This window comes from Galleria mellonella, unplaced genomic scaffold, assembly GCF_026898425.1.
Source record: "Galleria mellonella isolate WM207_F2 unplaced genomic scaffold, CSIRO_AGI_GalMel_v1 utg54, whole genome shotgun sequence".
NCBI classification, from domain to species: Eukaryota; Metazoa; Arthropoda; class Insecta; order Lepidoptera; family Pyralidae; genus Galleria; species Galleria mellonella.
In genome coordinates, this window is record NW_026442114.1 from 424,305 (window position 1) to 444,225 (window position 19,921).

Consider the following 19,921-nt stretch of genomic DNA (forward strand, 5'->3'; position numbering starts at 1 on the left):
GTTGGCCTTGATTCTAAAACGTTTTCTAAACCTAACTCAATAAATCATGATTTGTAGATGTAATAGTGATTAGGACTTAGATGAAGAAATATCTCACCAGCGTTTGGATCTGAAATATCATGTAGGTTTATCCTTACTAATAACATAAATGTGAAAGTGAGTTTGTTTGTTTCTTTATCTTATAGCGTCTTAAATAGCTCAATTAATTACTGTGAAATTTTGTATACACGTGTATGGGATGGACTAGATATAGGCTACGTTTTATCCTGGTCAGTAAATATGTCCTGGTCACGCGGAGGAAGTCACGGGTTAAAGCTAGTACATAATAAATTACAATATTTTTTTTATATTTGTCATACTTATTTAGTAGATAATTTTACTATTTTTTATTGAAATCATTTAAAAATAAGGAAGAACGAGAAATAATAATATTCAACAATAAAATAAATTAATATAAAAACCTTTCAATTTCAATGTTTGTTAATTGTATGCATTGTTATTAGTCAAGTAATGTATATATTTAATATAGCCCTTTTGAAGAACCTCATACTGTAGTCTCTAGAGAAAACTTCGGCAGGGAGCTTATTCTACAATCTGAGTGTTCGCGGAACAAAATTCCTTTGAAACTGCACTGTACGTGACCATTTAGGTTAAAGCGTATGAGGACGAATTCCCTGTCGATGGCGAGCAGTGCGATGGTAAAAGGTGGCTGAAGGCATCATTTTATCTAATATCTATCTTATGTCAATTAACTTATATATGTAATTACTTTTGTATTATTATAAAAAAATTTGGTAAGCACGCGTAATTATGATCACTATAAGAAATGAAAAAAGATATTTTTTTAACTAAATTTATTCCCAAAACTATTCTTTTAGAAATCCTACAGTAATGATCAAGACCAGTTCCAATACTGTTTTTTTTTTCAGACATCCGTAACTCAGTTACAAGACAAGGTTATATAGATATAACTCATAATACTCAGTATTTAGTCAGTTGGTGTGAATAAAATGGTAACAAATAATTACACAGCTCCTAACATTTCAAACTTCATAAATATTTAAATACTAACACAAAATATAAATATATAACATTACATTAAACACTACAATATTTTTACATTCAATTTAATCGCTTAGGAAATAAAAATAGATCACAATATCATGTTTTAATAAATATTACTGTAGACAATGGCACATATAACGATATATTTGGCAATGAAAATGTACGATGGGAACTGAGGCAGTCACATGAAAGTTGAATAATATCTATTATGTATAAAGTATACTTAAAATATTTGATTAAATCATATAATACCCACTTGCCATCGTACTGCCCAAACTCACATTTCTAAAGCTACACATCCTACTGGTTTATAGTTCAACGTATAAATTGTTCATAATATTGTATAGACATTAATAAAAACCGGCTATTGTTTTGGATAATGAGGTAATCAACTACTCAACTACCAACATTAAGCAGGAAGATTGTAAAGGAAGTTAAGCTTAAAATATCTAGGTATAATCTAATGATATGGCTGCGATCGTTAAATTCGACTAGCAGATACCTCCAAGCCCTTATTCTGTCGAGAAATAATAGTAGCTAAAATATAAAGGGTATATTTCGAAATGAATCCGTATGCTAATGAGCCAAGTTCGCCTCGTGATATTTCCAAAGTTCCTTCACAACTGCTTTCATACTTCTATACTCTTGTCTTTATCTCATGTTTATAAAAGTTTATTTGCTATCAATATGCACGAGATATCAAGTTGAAAACATTGTTCTTAAAATCCTAATTATTTACTTGTAAGGTACATTTCATACGCGCTTTATAATGCTTAGAAGTCTTACCAAATTTTGAAATCGAATTTGGTCTTACGGCTACGCTGACTAGTAGAATAACAAATTATTCGATCACAACACATCACATGGTATCTATGTACCCAGATTGTTTTACAATATAGGTTTATAATAAGTATACAATATAAAATTCAATGTACTGCAATATACTGAAACCGAACGTACCTTGCAGACTTGTTACAGTAATAAGTAATATAATTTGGCATAATTTTATATCAAAACAGATGGCCCACGTAGTCACTTCGAAAATACATTACATATATTCTATAAATTTATTAAAAAATAATTTCAAAATACAGTAGAAATATGTAAGTACAATACAAGAAATTAATCCTATAAGGGGATAATCGACTACCGCTATTTATTTTATATTTTTACATTTATCGCTACCTATTTGTTACATGATTATCTTTAAAGTTTTTCATTTATCTACATAATTAATGAACAATTATTACAAATTTTCAGAAAATACAGTACAGAATTTTTAAATTAACCATTTGTTAGTTTCATTAATTTTAACAACCAATTATATTAACTATTGAGTAAATGAAATCAAATTTTAACTTAGTGTAGTGTTAAATAAGAAAGCAAATATTATTTAAATCTCCAGATGCCAGAGAAAGTTATTCATTTAGTTAGATAGTTATAATATTATCTTTTTCCCGTAATATGCTCGACATATTTACGTTCATAATATTTATTGCCCTCCACTGTTTCATAAGCGCCATACTCAACCGGTGCTTCAGCTGATTCATTCATTAACACCATGCCGATCGCTACCAACCTTAATCGCGTACAAATACAAATTCGTTGTAGTGGTTCCAACGGTTTTCTTCCGTGTCCACTCCGGGCTTCAGTTCAGCCGCACCAGCAGTGCCGCTGCCACAACTCGCTGATAGTTTGAAACCATTCTCTTGCAACATGTCAAACGCCTGCTCGATGAACGAGTGCTTCAAGAAAAACCGGGAAGTGTACCGGTCCGCGAGACCATGGTCTGGATCCCGAGACTCGTTCAATGTTTCGCCGAAAACATCGCGGCATAGTGTCACTTTACCGCAGACTAAAATACGCGACAGCTTACGGAATTTCACGTCAGCAAGCCCGTCACGGCCAAATTGAAAACTGCCCCGGTAACCGACTGTGATGCATCCCCGTTCACGGTTCGGGGGCCGAGGATCCGACTCCCGGACCGCGTTCTCGAGGCCGACCAGCCTGTAGTGTTTCGCTTCCCTCGCAAGTCGCTTATGTTCACGGAAACATTCCGGAAGAACGAGTCCGCCATCCCTGAGATAATCCAAGACATATCTAAAAAGAACGCCGTCACGGTCAAAAAATATGCGCCCGCGGGCGTCACGCGGATGATCAGGATCGCGCAGCGCGGCGGCGGGAAGCGAGTCTGGTTCGCGGAGCAGAGTGTCGCGTGTAGTGGCGTAGTGCACGCCGCCCACGTTGAGCTCGAGGACCTCGGGCGGAGCGTCCGCCATGGCTAGAGGTTGAGGGCGCAGTGAGTCGGCGACTGCGCTATCCTCGCTCCCTCCCTGACCCACTTACCGCGCGTCTCAGCGCCGCCGCGCGGGCCCATCAATAACGCACGCCCGGGTTACTGACTCGAACGTAATTATTTCCTACCCTTTCGAGCGAAAACTCCTCCGTAAAAGCCTTCAAGGTCGACATCTATTGTTAGCTAACAGATGGTATTTGTATTATTCCCTAATATTATAATATTTGAGTGGTTTCCTTTACATCCTTATTAAATTATTTCATGTGGCGAAATTACTTAAAGATATTTCCGCAAAACTATTTACATTACCACCTCTAGTAAAGCAAGAAGTAAATAAACATGTGGTAACACTTTCATGGCCGCATAATTATTTCTGAAACGTTGCGGTTGATAGTCGAAAAAAGAACCAATGGTACTCTCTTAAACAGCTATGCACTGTTGTTAGTAGATTTCTATAGAAAAGTACTTATACCTATCGAAGACCAAAGTTTATAATTTGTCGATTTTAATATCGCCTCCAATGAAAACTTTGTTGAAAACTTGATTGGATGTTTTGCAAAGTTGTCTGGCAAAGTAGAAGTTAATGATGAAATATAGGAGTGAAGAGGTAACTTTAATGTGTTATGTTTACAGTTTCCATGAATAAATAGTATAAAAAATAACAAATTGTAATATTGATTGTTAACTTACCCTTATATGTGGAAAATAAATGAATATGCTTAAGCATATCTTTGCGTATAGATTTTAAAGTAACTAAAATATGCTATTAGTTAATTTTAAGATCGTCTTTTTCATGTTTTAGTATCCAGTTCCCTTAGTTTTAGAACACGAATAGAAAAATAGTATTTATTCGTGTATTAAGTTTTAAGCTTGTTCAGCTCTTTAAGCATGATCGAGTAACAAACATTAATGCGATTAGAATAATTACAAGTTAAATTTATAAGTTAAATACATTAACACCTCATTCGAGGTTCCATCTGCTTTGTCTGTTTATTCAGTACTTTAGTGTGCTTGTAACTACTACTATTGGGAATCATCCAATTTAAAACGTCGCCGGAGAAAGTAAGTAGGTACTTTATCTAGAAACAATTAGATAATATATGAAAGTTTTTGTAAAATACTTATAGGCAAGCTTATATTTTCGTTGGTTTGCTGTGTGGTCTCGGCATAGAATAAAAGAGGGCGAGGGATGGGCAGCAGCGTCCCTCTTAAAACATCTCTAAAAACTTAACTGCAGTTGCCAACCCGCCTGCCAAGCGTGGCAACTATTGGCAAAACTCCTCTTACGGGAAGGCTTATGTTCAGCAGTGGACACTTAATGACTGAAATAATAATAATAAGCCTGTGTTTCGGTTTGAAGTGTGGGATGTGGCAGTCAAATTACAGGGTACGGAGGCATGGTACTATCATGCAGTGCTATTCCTGAAACACTCAAAAATCCTCAGGAATGGCAATGCATGACGGTACCATGGACATATATTCTGTGATATCCTTGGTACTTGTTTGTCTACAGACCACCATTTTTATTTTCTATTTGGGGCGCGTCAGCTTGCCATATTAAGTATCATAAAAATGGTTTTCAACAATTCCTAACTGCTAATCTCTAGATGATATAATGGTCAGTGTCGCATATTATCTGTACCTATTAGTTTCTTAATCCGTCATTATCTTGGAAGGTTGCAGTGCTCAATGTGAAAGTGCGAAGCGGTTTATCATTAGGAATCAGTTTAAACAAATTCGTTGAAAATAATAAATTTAATATATCCCAAGGTTGTAAGCGACATTACGAGTAGAACTTTAAATTGTACCTTTGAGCCTCATATAACTTCTTCGAGTACGTAAAAATATATGCAATAAATTCATTTGGTAACTGTTGGCCTGTTCTTCGTTCAGAAAGTTGCTACAGCTAAGTACACATTGGGGACTTTTCGGAGATCTCATGTAGAATTCGCTGACAGACTAAAAGACATTCAGTATTAAGTAATTTAAGTTGGTAGCTCACCTGACGGAAAATTGTAACAGAGAGGAGATACAAAAATGTATGTGTAAGTTCTGAAAGAAGTAAAAATGGTACTAACTTCTGGAATAACACCTAATAAGGAAATAGTTTTAAATAAACAGTTAAGTCCATTATGAAACTCCGCTCTCAATCTCTAAAATTAGAATTTCTATTTGATATTACAGCGAAATTATTATAGAATAAGATAAACAAATGTACAGTTGTATTGAGTCAGAACTATTTACATTTAGTTGTCGATGGCCAGTAACATAATATTTTCGTTAAACTACCAAATACATTTTAAATTTAGAAATAAGTTTAGCAATTGGCGCCTTAAAATAGATCTCAGTAAATAATTTTATTTAGCTCACAATCGGTTGGACCGATCTGCAGTTGTCAATAGGCAAGTTGGTCAGGCAACTTCATGAGAAGAGAGATCGGGCGGACTGATCGGCACTCAACTATGTCATATCGTGTCATCGCCGCTTTGATGTGAAACGTCGGGAGACAGTACAGTAAATAGTAAATATATAAGTCTATTATGTAGGCACGTATTTTTACATTATATATTTACTACCAGTTGAAAAATTTCTAATCAACTCTATGTTTTTGGACGTAAGTTAGTTGATACCTGACTTTAAGCCAGGTCTGGAAATATGAATTATTAATGAGATAGTAAGAAACGCCACTGCACTTAATTTGTGGCCGTAGCCCATTTACACATAAACGATATATAGCATTTGGAAAACATATTCTATATCCTGAGGAGATAAAAAATATTGCTACAAAAACATCTTAAAATTAATATCATTGATAGGAATTACCAGCGAACTTTATAAAGGGGCGAGCCCAAAAGACCACGAAGAGGTCGCAGTGTTATAGGTTTTCTATTTGAAAATACCAGTTTTTCAATAATAATAAAAAAAATTATAGTAAAGTAGAGAATTTCCTTGTAGCACAAAATCATACTAAATGTCATGACGTTTAGTCAAGCCGTTAAGGCGCTAAGAGATATATAAACTCACATTCATATTAATAAGGATATAAACCCTCAAGCATACGTTACGTAAAACACCTTCCTATAACATCAGAGAATACGAAACAATAGCACACAATACCACCTAAGCCATGATCAAAAACTTGAGGATAAATGCCTAAATGGATTTGCTCGGCTTTGTAAATGTTTTCAAGGAGAGGGGGTGGAAGTGGCGAGGCCCTGATATACGCCGACCTCGCGTGTTCCGCACAGATAGGAGCGGACAGTTGTACAAGCTCTTGCACACATCTATTCCCGGGGTAATAATACCTTACCCTAACACTGCTATCTTTCCGTACCCCGAGAGGTAAAAACCGAAACTTATGGCCTGCACAGACGAGGGGCATTTTTGCGTGAACAAAATTTTTCCATTTACACCCTGAGCAGACGATGGGCATTTTTATTGTTAAAAGTTTCGTAAGTACACACATTTCAACTGTAATGGCGTTTTGTGTGCGGACAAAATTTCCATTTGTATAAGCCGTGTATTTGTACAACACGTGTGCGTTGTTGCATGCAATTTTAGGTGTTTTATTATGACAGGACTAAAATTTACGTCGAGGATTTTCTCTCGTCGTATTTAAAAAAGCGTGGGGAGGCGATATAAAGATCTTTCTTTTTCCTTTTTCAGGATTTTTCTTTTGCAGGCATAATACTACTGCTTTAAATACAATAGTAAACTACCAATAAATATAACTTGGGACACTGAGAAGATAACATCACCTAAGACAGTGAATTACGAGAGGATGGAGATTGGAGGCGACCTCAGAATCTAAAGTATGTAAGATATTTTTAACTTAGTACGTACGAGTAATACGTTATAATAAGTCTATGCTCTTGAATAAAAGTGCTATTTCTTCAACTTCTCTATTTTTCTTTAAGTCAGTATAAATTTAAGACTAGTCATAAAAAAAAACTCTAATATATACATCTATATAATTAATACGAGAAGCAAAAACTTTGTACTTCTTTTTACGAAAATTGGGCGGACGGAGGACTATAAAATTTGGAACACTTTCTAGTTTATATACAGAATGCTAATATTTTTTTAAATTTATGCGTATAAAAAACATTAAATCGATAAAAAAAATTACACACACTACCATGAATTTATACACACACACATATTTACTCTTTTGTTTATTGTTCAAGTCTGTGGTCAAATTGAGAATAGATTAATATTGTTTGTCTTTGATATTAGTTGTCTATAGTCTTACTGAATGTCAAACGTAACCATAATAAATTCATTGTCAAATTTCGACCACTGCGCGACCACTAGTATGTATAGTTATGCAATTATATGACAACACAATTATCAAAAGTAATCCGCAGAGAAATATTCAAATCTCCTAATGAAGTTGGAAGGACCTTTCAGGCCCTTATATACGGTATCCGAGCGAAGAGGAGGCGGGTCGGTAGTTTGTTTGTTAAAGATTCTAGGGTTCTTTATATTATGCCTGTGTGTAATGTCAGGATTGGAGGTACACAATAAATATTATAAAGATTTAGTCACTTACCATCAGGTGAGCCGCATGCTCGTTTGCCCCCTGTGTTGTAAAAAAAAAAAAAAAAAAATAAAGACCTTAAAAATCTCGTTCACAGTAGTATCGATCGGGAAAAGCGAGCTTACTATAATTATCATATAAACTCTCAACAAAGTAATGGTAAAATATTCTGGAAAAAGTTAAAGGAAAATATTTCCGTGGACTCCCCTAAAAGTGATATACTACCGTCCTTTTTCAATAACTCCGACAACATTAATGCACATTTTTTAAATGTACCTGGACCGAATAATGTGTCTTTATCAAAACTCACTTACTATGAGTTTCATAGGTATGGTACAGCTGGTTTTCGATTGCAGCCGGTGTCAGAGAGTGATGTTGCTAGGTATATCTCGGCAATAAAATCTAATGCATTGGGTAGTGATCGGGTGAGTAGAGACATGATACTATTGACTCTTCCTCGTACACTAGCAATTATAACCAACATAATTAATAAATCTATTGTTACGTCTAAAGTTCCTAGTCAATGGAAACATGCATTGGTTACTCCTTTATCCAAAATTAATAATCCTGCCGAGTTTAATGATCTCAGACCAATAAGTATTCTATCCTTTCTGTCCAAAGTCTTGGAGAAAGCCGTTCATACTCAGTTGCTGAAATACGTTGAAACAAACAACATCCTGCCAAAGTATCAGTCAGGATTCCGTAAAGGTAAAAGCACTACCACTGCTTTACTGGATGTTGTAGATAATATTCTTGCTTCACAAGATGTTGGTAATGGTACTATTTTAACTTTACTCGACTACTCTCGCGCTTTTGATTGTTTAAATGTACCTCTTTTGCTTTCAAAGCTGACATATTATGGTTTGGATCGGCACTCTGTGGGATGGTTTCATAGTTACCTTAGCAACCGATACCAATCGGTAAAAATACAAAAGCTGGATGGTTCCTACTCAGTGTCAGAGCCTAAGCTGGTAGACCGTGGAGTACCTCAGGGTTCGATACTCGGGCCACTTCTTTTTATTATTTATTGTGCTGACATTGAAAATGCAATAAACTATTGTAATTTTCATTGTTACGCTGATGATATACAAATTTATATCTCTGGAGCCCCCGCTGCGATTACTGACGCTGCTCATAAACTTAATAAGGACTTGGAGAAAATTGCTGCCTGGTCACAAGAAAATGCATTGGTTATTAATCCCAACAAAACAAAATATATGATTCTTGGATCAACAAAACAAATTACTGACATAATAAATAAAAATATTACAGTAAATATCCTGGATCAGAGTATTGAACGAGTGGAAGAAGCGCGAAACTTGGGGATTATTTTTGACAGTCGGCTGCGATTTGAAAGGCATATATTAAATGTAGTACAACAATGTTTTTATCGCCTTAAGGTCTTATATAAAATTCGTAATTTATTATCGGAAAAAGTTCGTATTACACTATGCGAATCATTAATCTTATCCAAATTTAATTATGGAGACATTGTGTATGGACCACGACTATTGGCCAGAACTCAACGCCTGACTCAGAGAGTGCAAAATGCATGTTGTCGTTTTTGCTTTAATATTCCCCCCGAAGCCATATTAGTCCCTATTTAAACAATGCTTCAATTTTGAATATGGAATCGCGAAGACAGTTACATCTGGCTAGTCTATTGTTCGATGTAATAAAAAGTGAACAGCCAGTTTATCTCTTTGAAAAGCTAAATTTCTCTTCACGTATGTATGGATACAGATTCATTTGTTCGAAATTATCATTTCAAGCACACAGAACTGTGGCATTTACTGGCAGCTTCCGCTACCAAGCAACAAAATGTTGGAACAACATCCCGCCACCATTTAGGCATCTGACTACCGTACAAAGTTTTAAAAAACATCACAAAGAATACTTATTAAAAAAACAAATTTTAGGCATTCCACAGAAATTTCTTGGCTAGCGGTTGCAAACTCATGTAATGATTTTTAATATTTTTTTTTTTTCCATGTTTCTCTTATTAATATTTTCTTTTTTTTTTTTTCGCTTTATCCTTACCACTCAGTTAAAATTATATCAAATTATACTCTTGAACTATTTACATTATTTTTATTATACACACACTGCACAGACAATCACCAAAAATATTACTCTTTTTATTTTGTATTTATTTTATTTATTATTTTCACGTACCCTCAAATGGGTTAAAGCTGAAAATCAGTGTTTTGTTCCTTGAACAATGTTACACGCTGAGCTTCGACCTTTTTGTATTGCTGCAGATCACACATAATAACACAATTATAAATCTTATGTTGTTTTATGTATTGTCTATTCTTATGTACATGTTGTGTGTGATTAGTAACAAACAAATAAACGATCTATCTATCTATCTATCTATCTATCATAACTTTTTCAACTAAGTCTGATTTTTATGAAGATAGAAAGATGAAAATGTGGAGTGTGGCTCTCAACAAAAAGAATATTTTGTTACTGCTTTTACATATTTTTACACGTGAATGCGCGCATTGTAAACAATAAGAAATACAAGTAAGCGGATAACAGTTATTGAGTCGTAACGACTACGTATTCTCTATAATCCGGTATTTTTTTCCGATTGTTGAGCTTATAGCTCATAACGCTTCATGATTGGTTAATACATTGAAGTATTATTCTACATAATGTGAATAAACATGGTAACACAGGTTAATCGTATAATGTCCATTCACGTCTCTGATACCTCTTAATTGATTTTAATGAAATTTTGTAAATGTGCATTATTTGTTCCATATAGATAGGAAAGTTTTTATCCCAATAAGAAAAAAAAAGATTTTATTGACATTACAAAAAAAAAAATAGTTCAAAAGGTAGACTTATGGTAATGCTGTATACCATTTTCTTCAAGTCAACCTTTGGTAAAATAGAAATATTCGTTGAAAAAATAGAAAATTGTTGGAAACAGTTGCAGGTATCTATATTAACTCAAAATCCGGTAGGTTTTCAAAAACAATTACCATTTATAAATTATGAATTATTTTTAATAAGCTTATATTTTTAATAGCTGTGCGTGCAATTTCGTCCGCGTACGGTAGTTATTCTCTAAGTAATAAATTTGAACATTATGTATAAAATGTATTTTCTAATATAAAAAATACATAATCTGTAATACTATAAGACTTGTCATGGATTGTAATTTGCTATTATTATGACATATAAAATGTAATCATTTACTTTATATGACGATATTTCATTAATTATGTACCTATATAAATTTATTGGTTTAATTTAAATTATTTTTTTCTTTAATTTTAATAATTACCAACATTAATTTTATATCCTTATTTAATTAATACATTCAGTTTGCACGCCTACAATTTTAACGGAATTACACAGATGCCAAAAGTTCTGTCACATGACCCTTATTATGTTAAATATCTGTTTAAAGCAAATAAATATTTCATTTCATTTCACTGAGGTTTCTCGAAATTCCCTCGGGAAGGGATTCGAGTGGACGAAGCTGCGGGTAACAGTACTAGTATATATTTAAAGTGAAAAGGGTATAATTTAATCGTTGACAGACTCACTAGCTTTATTGGATACATCTTTGGTAGCTAAGTTCGTTTCACCCTTTTGCGACCCTCGGTTACCTGTGTATAACAACCTTGAATACACCTGTGTCATATGTTATTACCAACCGATAAAAAGGTTGGATGAGCCTGAATTTTGTTCATTACACAAGTAATTGCTATGGACCTTTTAGTGAGGTCTCGGGAAATAAGCTTGTGTTTATTTACTGGATGAAGGTAGACGCGAGAGGAATTGTAATTAAAATATTCAGTTTTATTTTCGTGTTACAACTAATTAACGAGATTGAACGAAAAATTTGTATGGTCCAACCCAAGGCCTTAAAAATGTTATTTGCCCCGGACTGGGCTCAGATAATTAAGTTTTGAGAGAGGTGAAATTTATTTTTCGTGGCGGTTACGGTAGCGTTATACACAGATAAACATAATACTTGCCCTATCAGAATGTATGAGATTAGGTTTTACGAAAAATGTTCTAGACCATATTCCATAAAACTTTATATTTGGGGGATGGTATTTTAAATCACACATTTTAATTTTTTTATTCTTATATTAGCCGTTAACTGACCACTACTGAACATAGGCCTCCCCCATAAGGGGGGTTAGTCAGTAGTGCTTTTTTTTTATACAACTTAGAATGGCATACAAGCTGACGGTCCATCTGATGGAAAGTGGTAACCGTCGCCTATAGACATGAGCAGTATCATGGACATAACAGAGTATACTCTTTGGCGTTGCCATTCCTGAGGACTCAGGTGTTATTCCTCTGTACCCAGTAAATTCACGCCATATCCCACCCTTCAAACCGAAACACAGCCATGCAAACACAACTGCTTCACGGTTGAAACACGAATGGGACAGAGGTACCCAAGCAATCGACTTTTGTACAAAGTCTCCCTACGCTTAGCGGGCAGGTTGGCAACCGCAGTTAGGCTTCGGTGATGTTTTAAGAATCTTGATCATTTAGGCATATATGACGACACACATGACAAAGTAAAGGGTCCTTTAATTGCTGGAACCACACGGCGAGGATACACACATATCTTAGTTGATGCCGTGTTATCTAAAATCTAGAAAATAATATCTATGATAAATTTGGTGCAATGATTTGCATAAATCGAAGAAAACCTATTTTAAATAAAATATTAAGTTATTTGATATAATACTGGCTATATCCAGATAACACTGGATTCCAAATACGAATAAATTTAAAAAGTGGAAATACGACCCAAGAACGTCTAAAAGATACTTGGATTTCGAACGCTCGGCGGCAGTGTTGATTTATTGAATTTCTAGTCCGTTTCTTGGCGAACTAAGAATTTTTCTATCAGAAAGAGAATGCAATTGAATTGAACTATTTGTCTTTCTACCGAAGCTGATATTGGCAACTAGAAAATTATATTATTTGATACAACAGAGTACTCCGGCCGACGATAAAAAGTGGGCTTTCTGGTCGTTTTTTCAATGTTGTTCAACACGCTATACATATTGTTATAAATTAAAAAAAATTGGTTTTATTGCCAATTATAGTCTTAATTTTTTTTTTTCAAAGTATTTATTTAGTCGGTTTGTTTTATATTCATTACTAATATTATAAATGTAAAAGTGAGTTTGTTTGCTCAACCAATTACTATAAAAATTTTGTATACACGTAATATATGAGATGAAGGAGACTGTAAGTTACTTTTATCCCGGTCAATAAACATGTACCGGATACGCGGACGAAGTTGCGGGTAAAGGATAGTATATTGTAACTATCTATAAGATGTTCCTTATCCCATGGTTATTTTGTTTCTATAATAGTTCATCCCGTGTGGTCCCGGCATAGAATAGGCCACTCCTTCTTTTCCCGTAGGTGTCGTTAGAGGCGACTAAGGGAGGACGAGGGATAGGCAGCAGCGTCCTACTTCAAACATCTCTAAAGCCTAACCGACTGCGTTTACCAATCCGACTGCCGAACGTGGCAACTACTGGCACAACCCCCCTAGGGGAGGCTGTTGTTCAGCAGTGGACAGTTAAAGGCTGATATGATGATAATAGTTCAGGTGGGTTATTTTATTTGCTATTTCAATTTTCAGGAATAAAAAAAGCAACTTTCCTATTGTACTTTAGTAAAAACACTATCGATCCTTGCAAAGCATATTCCGTGCTACCAAGTTATAAATAAAGACTTACCTAAGACATTATCTGTACTATGATAACACTGCCTAAAGAATTCTCATAATATACCGGATCAATTTCCGTTAATGGTTTTTACTGAACTAAACTGACCGAATAAACAGTTTCTCTTTGAGTCGTCGAGCTATAAATGTAACTCGTTGCATTTATAGCCCGACTTATGGCTTTAGGGTAATAAACCACCACTTTGACATTGGTCAAAACCGTTTGAAGAGAAATTAAGATTTTGCTCCGCGAAAATGTAGTGAACTGTGTCAAAACTAATTTTCAAAGTCAAATCGAAATTATCTTTATTCAAATAGACTTATTTAAAAGTACTTTTAAATCGTCATTATTTTATGAATATAGGGTTCCATTTATAGCCGATTACAAACACTTTTAAATCGTCATTTTTTATGTATACAGGGTCCCCCCTTTTGTAATTAATTACAAATACTTTTAAATTGTAATTTTTCATACGTAATAGCACGAGTCATTTTTATCGATTGCAAAAGAAACTATTAAAATTGGTTTGGAATTATAATTATCACGCACCTTACACATCCTATTAATATAATAAATACGAAAAATGTAATTTTATAGATGGATGATTAGATGTTTGTTACTCTTTCATGAAAAAACTACTGGACCGTTTTGAAGAAATTTGGTACACGGGTTGATTATATCATAATTTAGCACATGGGATACTTTATGTAATGACTCATGTGGGCGAAGTCGCTGGAGACTATAACTGAGAATCTACTTCTTTTAGAAAGTTGTAAAAAATAAAAATAAATATCTCGGGTTTAAACGTATAATTTGTGTAAATGTGTAAAACAATATAACAATACTAAAACAAATACATATTATGCAATATTATCACACGGGGCTAAAACCCAAAGCTAATATGGTATGTCTGGCATTAAAATAATAATTTTTAGTTTTAAACGAATCAGCTAGCAATACAATTGCTGGGAGTATCAAGTAAACTTCATTTTATGATTTATATAAATAACTGCGAGGTCCAGTCGCAATATTTACTGAAAGCACTGTATTCGCTTTGGGCATACGCGAGAGATTCAATAAATTAATCTCTTAGAATACTAAAATTCTCAAATGTATACTCAGTAATGTCCTTCTGGTTTCTGAATTCGGCTTTATCAATTTTGCTGCTCGGGCTACCAGTTGTTTTCAGCCAGTGTATCCTGGAAAAAAATTGGGTCATGAAATCCTCCACATTATTCTATAGGCTGAAGAAATTACAAAAACTTCCTTGGAACAGTGATACTGATCGCAATTCGCGCGAAAAAACGATTCCGAACTTGGTAATGCTTTAGCTCGTTATCAATGGGCAATAATCTGATTGCTCTTAGAATTTGGAGAATGTATTTGCCTTCATTGGGTTTGAAAGATGAAAAGATAAATTTGGTGTGGTGGACTGATTATAATTCGTTACGATTAGTTGAAAGTATTACAAAAAGAATTAGAAAATGGCAGTGTAATAATCCTATAGATTTCAAAAAGAATCAAGATTGATACAGAATTGACGTAGTCATCTAGTTTCCAAATTGAGTCTTTTTGAAGTCGTTTAAAATGAGAAATATGAGGCGTTCGGGAACATGAAAAGAAAGTTGAATGAATAGATGTTAAGAATTTTCAATTCGTTCATTCAAACTATATGAATCAGGATATATGGTCCCAGCGATGGCTTAAACTGACATATCATGAACAAATAGATCGCATACTACTCCTACAACCAGAAGTGGTTTGCATGCATGAATTAATAATTAATAGCGCAAGAAATGTGTGTAAGCACAGGGTAGAGATCTTTATTTCCATGGTTGTATCTCCGTAAGAAACAAAATGAAGGATCTATCTTCAGATAATTATATCAAACAAGGAAATTAAAACAGCTTAAGCGTAATGCATGTAGAGAGAGTACTTCCCTCTTTCATCTCAAAAGGTAATAAAAGCTAATGAGTATTTAAGAATATTGAACATATTTGCAAGATGCCATCTACATTCTGATTGTAAAGTTTTGTACAAAAATTTAGAACATTATATTAGAAGCATTGTTCAGGAAAAAAAAAACAAAGCTTCGTGATGAACGTTTCTATATATATTTTGAAAGTACATTTATTTAATGCTGTTTTACCAGTTATTATGATTTATTATAGTAAATAAACAGTAGCTTTTTAATTGTTATTAAATTACAAAACAATACGGTGACGTCAAAGCAAACTGTGACGGTAAAATGCAAACCTATAGAAGCATTCATGTATATGCCTTGCTAAAGAGGTGGTTCGTATAACTACTTTATGAGGTTGATTTCCACGAAGGCTCCTATGGAAATCTTCATGGTTAAATTTTAGTCAGTTTCATTGCTAGCAATATACCCTAACAGGTCGACCGCCACGCGGTTCCCCCTGGAAACCATCGTGGCTAATTCTAATTGAATTCGTCAGGATGGGCTAACTGGCCTGTTTTCATTCTCATCGATCATTCTTCACTGGTGCTCCGTCAGCGTATCCCGTTAGCGCAGGCGGAGCTACCATTCCATTTTTACCCATAAAAAAAAAAAGTGTACCGATATCACAGGCTGCGTTACCATTCCATTATAATCCATTAAAAAAGTAAGGTACTATGCTATAACGTTTGCTTTCAGAAATTACAATAGTTATGTCCCCTCGCTAAGTCGGATCAGACAATGTATGGTATAGCTAACTTACTTAAGGCAAGTTCTATAAACTATTGTTTACGGGAGATTAAGGAAAGGACCATAAGTTAACTAGCAATTAGAGGCCTTACAATTGTCTCAATAATGTTTCATTAACAAAGCTACCAAAATGACAGAAAGCAGATTAAATGTTACCGGTTTCCCTTGGGAAAGGTTTTAGGGTCAACAATGTGCGCGTATTACTGTTTGGTGCTACGTCCACATACAAGATTAATTTGTTACCAGGCAGGTGTAATTTGCTACTATTTTAGTGAAATAATAGTCAAAAGCATATTAGACCTGCATTATTAGGGTTCCGTAGCTTATTTTTATAATTTTAAACGAAAAGGCCCTGTTTGCAGATTTTTTTTCTATGTGTAAGTTTGCTATTTTTGTTAATCACACTTAAAGGACTGAATGAAACTGAATTAAAGGTTCTATTCATGTAGGTTATATTCTAACTTTACACATATAATAATTTATATATAATACTAATGTATGCAAGCAAAACCGCGGGAAACATAATATATAAAAAATGAATGCCTGCCCCATCGGTATACGCTGGCGGGACACCAGTAGGGAAAGATATCGCAAGTTCATTAAATTCCTAATATCTAATACCGCATAAGTGTTTTGCAGTCAATAATTTGAATTAAATTCTAAAATAAACAACAAAAGATCTAACCACTTTATGTAAACAAATCTTGTATTTCCAATGTTTAAAACAAATGGATTCTAGGTAGAAGTATAACTCACATTGTTTCCACTTTATCCGATGGTCCTTGCATGTGTCCTAGTACAGTGCCTTGCGCCGTATTCTTGCACCAGCCTCGCAAACCCAACTTGTCGGCTTGCTCTTTGGTATACTAAAACAATGTAATAGATATTTAATTATGGAATTTATTGTAAGAAATTGTATAGTAATTATAATGTTAACTGCAGATATACAAATGACAAAGATAATCTAGAATCACTTCCCTATATCTATTGTTTATAATTTGGCTATTTTTATCCGCTTATTCTTTTTTAGACAGTCTGAATATTTGCATTTGGGTTATTCTATAAGTTATATTCTTTTTAAGAAGCATTTCATAAAGTAATCCCTAAAAAGTAGAAAAAATAGCTAGAGAGACTTCAAGAATCTGTATTTAATATAAATAGCAATAAATGGTTATTATTGTCTTTTCTAATTTCTTTCGTCTCATTAACTTCTGTTGTTCTTGTTTATTTTCATTTCAAAAACAGTATATTCATAAATGGCATGTAAATCCATCATCCAGTCAAAAGCCTCAAAGATAGCCTAAAAACTTTTGCTTCTAGAGTGCGCCACTTTTACTACTCTTGTAATTGTAGCAAGTTTAATAAATTACAGGTTTCATGGACGGAAATAGAATGGTAACTTCGCCTGCGATATCGGCATTGGCTGGTCACCAGTCAAGCATGATAGGTGAGGATGAAGAAAGATCAGTTGGCCTTTCGTGAGAAATTCATCTAGAACTAACCACGATGATTCTAGTTGAATGAGTTGATTCCAGAGAGAACTGCGTGGAGGTCGATTTGATATTGCAAGGAATGACGCTGTTAGATAGATCTCCATTACTAACTATCCCCCCCTCCGCCGATAAATTACAGGCAGGTATAATTGTTAATGATAGAATAAGATTATTAATAGTACAAGGCATACATATCTGTCACATTTGTCTCTCATTGGAGTGGGCAGAAACAAGGGACCGCCGATGCTTCGATTTAAACAAACTGTCGCGTCCTCCACATTTATCAATCTTTTATACACACTCGTCGGTTATTGGTATTTTTTAGCCTTTCTTCAGCATGTCGCCTATTATCTTTTTTTTATATCACTGAGTTGACAAACAAGCTTACGGCCCACCTGATGGTAAGCGGTTACCTTAGCCTATGTTCGCCAGTAATATCAGGAGCATCATGCGCTCGTTACTGACTCTGAAGAAACCTCTTTACTTCTTTTTTGTAGGAGTTTTTTGGAAAAACCTCGACAGGGAGCTCAATCTATAACCAGAGCGTTCATAGTATTTGGTCCACATAGGACCAAATACTATGAATATGAATGAAACAAATAATGTGTCCATCTACCGCAGCCCCTATTGACATCTTCATTTATTTATGATGACTAAGGTGTTATGTTTCTGTACCCAGCTAATTGGGAAACTGTTAAGCTTCCTTAGTTGGCAACTAGATATTGAATTTAGAAAACTTAGAAATGAGATTATAATTCATTATATTATTTGGGTTTATAATTCTGTGCAGTTAAACTTACTACTCAGAAATATACATCTTAAACAGTTCCAAAGACTTCAAAATCTAAAGCATGTAATGCTATGTTAAGATCTGATTCAGAATTTAGAAACTCAAATAATTCAGAAACAGCCTGTTTTGAGAATTCTAATATTTTTCAAAAATAATCTAAATTGTACAAAATTAAAAAATTAACATATTGACAGTAGATTTGATAATTGTCAGAATACAAATACTTTATTTTTGATTTTATTTATCCTTTTTTGCAAAATGAAGCTTATATTTATACTTAGGTACTGTTCTTTATCTATGTTAATAGATGATAATATAAACAGTAATATCTAAAAAGGAAAATTAAGTTAGTGTTTGTGCATTATAAATAAGTAAATTCTCACTAGTTTTATAAACATAAAAGTGAGTCTGTTTGCTACCTCTTGGCACTCTAACAACTAGGCTAATCATTATGAAATGTTTATTATTTTATATCATATGATACCTTATATTATATGACCGTCATATGAGTGAGTCATAGAACGGCCTATAGTACGTACGCGTTTGTTTGTATTCCTGGTTATAAAGTTAGGCTTTCATGATGTTTTAAGAAGGACACTGCTGCCCATCTCTTGACCATTACATTCCCTTAGTTATCTCTTACAACATCCATAGGAAAAAAAAGGGTGGCCTATTCTCTGCTAGGCCCACAAGGCAATTAATATTACTGGTGAATTAGTGAAGTTGCAGTTAAATATTAAGTACAAAGTAATGAATTAATAATTTATGCCAATATATATATTGGCACAACTTTATATATTTAATTAACGCACCACAGAGATCTTAACTGCTGGTATTATTAATATTATCTAAAATAATATTAACAGATCAGCTGTCTTGGATAACCTTAAATAACTAGATTGGTTATTATAATTTATCCATTAATTTATTAAGTAGTTTTTAACTGTTTATTTACAAAGTTTTCTTATCTAACTTTGAGTAGTACCTTTCGAAAGAAAACGCCCTGGACCCTTCCAAAGACTTCGAAATCTGCAGCTTTCAGTGCCATCGTGATAGGTACGGTTGTGCTAGAGTTTACTCTTAGTACATTTGCCACCGTTGTCAAAATTAATAAACGCAACATCTAGAAATAAATAATTTTACATTCTATACATTTCACACAAACTTCCAGTAGAACCTTCGAGGGAAAATATCAAATTCGATATTTCGAACACTTTTGCATTCTAAGAATTAAAAAAAGGAAATTATAAATTATTTGGACAGATAGCTATGGGTTCAGTTGTCAGTTTTTCATTGTTCCG

At 34.0% G+C, this 19,921-nt stretch overlaps 2 protein-coding genes across 2 annotated transcripts; both read right to left on the reverse strand.

Moving 5' to 3' along the window:
- Positions 1-833: 833 nt before the first annotated feature.
- Positions 834-3,457, reverse strand: LOC113509811 (BTB/POZ domain-containing protein KCTD12). Its single transcript, XM_031910904.2, is given in 2 exon segments — positions 834-3,386; positions 3,389-3,457. Coding segments are annotated over 2 exon segments (795 nt in total). The 5' UTR covers positions 3,443-3,457; the 3' UTR covers positions 834-2,645.
- Positions 3,458-14,421: 10,964 nt separating this feature from the next.
- On the reverse strand, positions 14,422-19,912 carry LOC113509696 (acylphosphatase-2-like). The gene is made up of 3 exons (XM_026893095.3): positions 19,606-19,912; positions 17,094-17,203; positions 14,422-14,826 (listed from the first exon to the last, which is right to left on the reverse strand). The coding sequence occupies exons 1-3, from the start codon at positions 19,741-19,743 to the stop codon at positions 14,709-14,711; spliced, it is 366 nt and encodes a 121-aa protein (XP_026748896.1). The 5' UTR covers positions 19,744-19,912; the 3' UTR covers positions 14,422-14,708.
- Positions 19,913-19,921: the final 9 nt, after the last annotated feature.

Excerpts from the sequence above, each read along its gene's own strand:
- LOC113509696 (XM_026893095.3), bottom strand. The coding sequence starts at position 19,743 with ATGTTGCGTTTATTAATTTTGACAACGGTGGCAAATGTACTAAGAGTA. Across the intron at positions 17,204-19,605 it reads AGGGCGTTTTCTTTCGAAAG|TATACCAAAGAGCAAGCCGA; the intron begins GTACTACTCAAA and ends ACATTGTTTTAG. Across the intron at positions 14,827-17,093 it reads TCGGATAAAGTGGAAACAAT|GATACACTGGCTGAAAACAA; the intron begins GTGAGTTATACT and ends ATTTTTTTCCAG.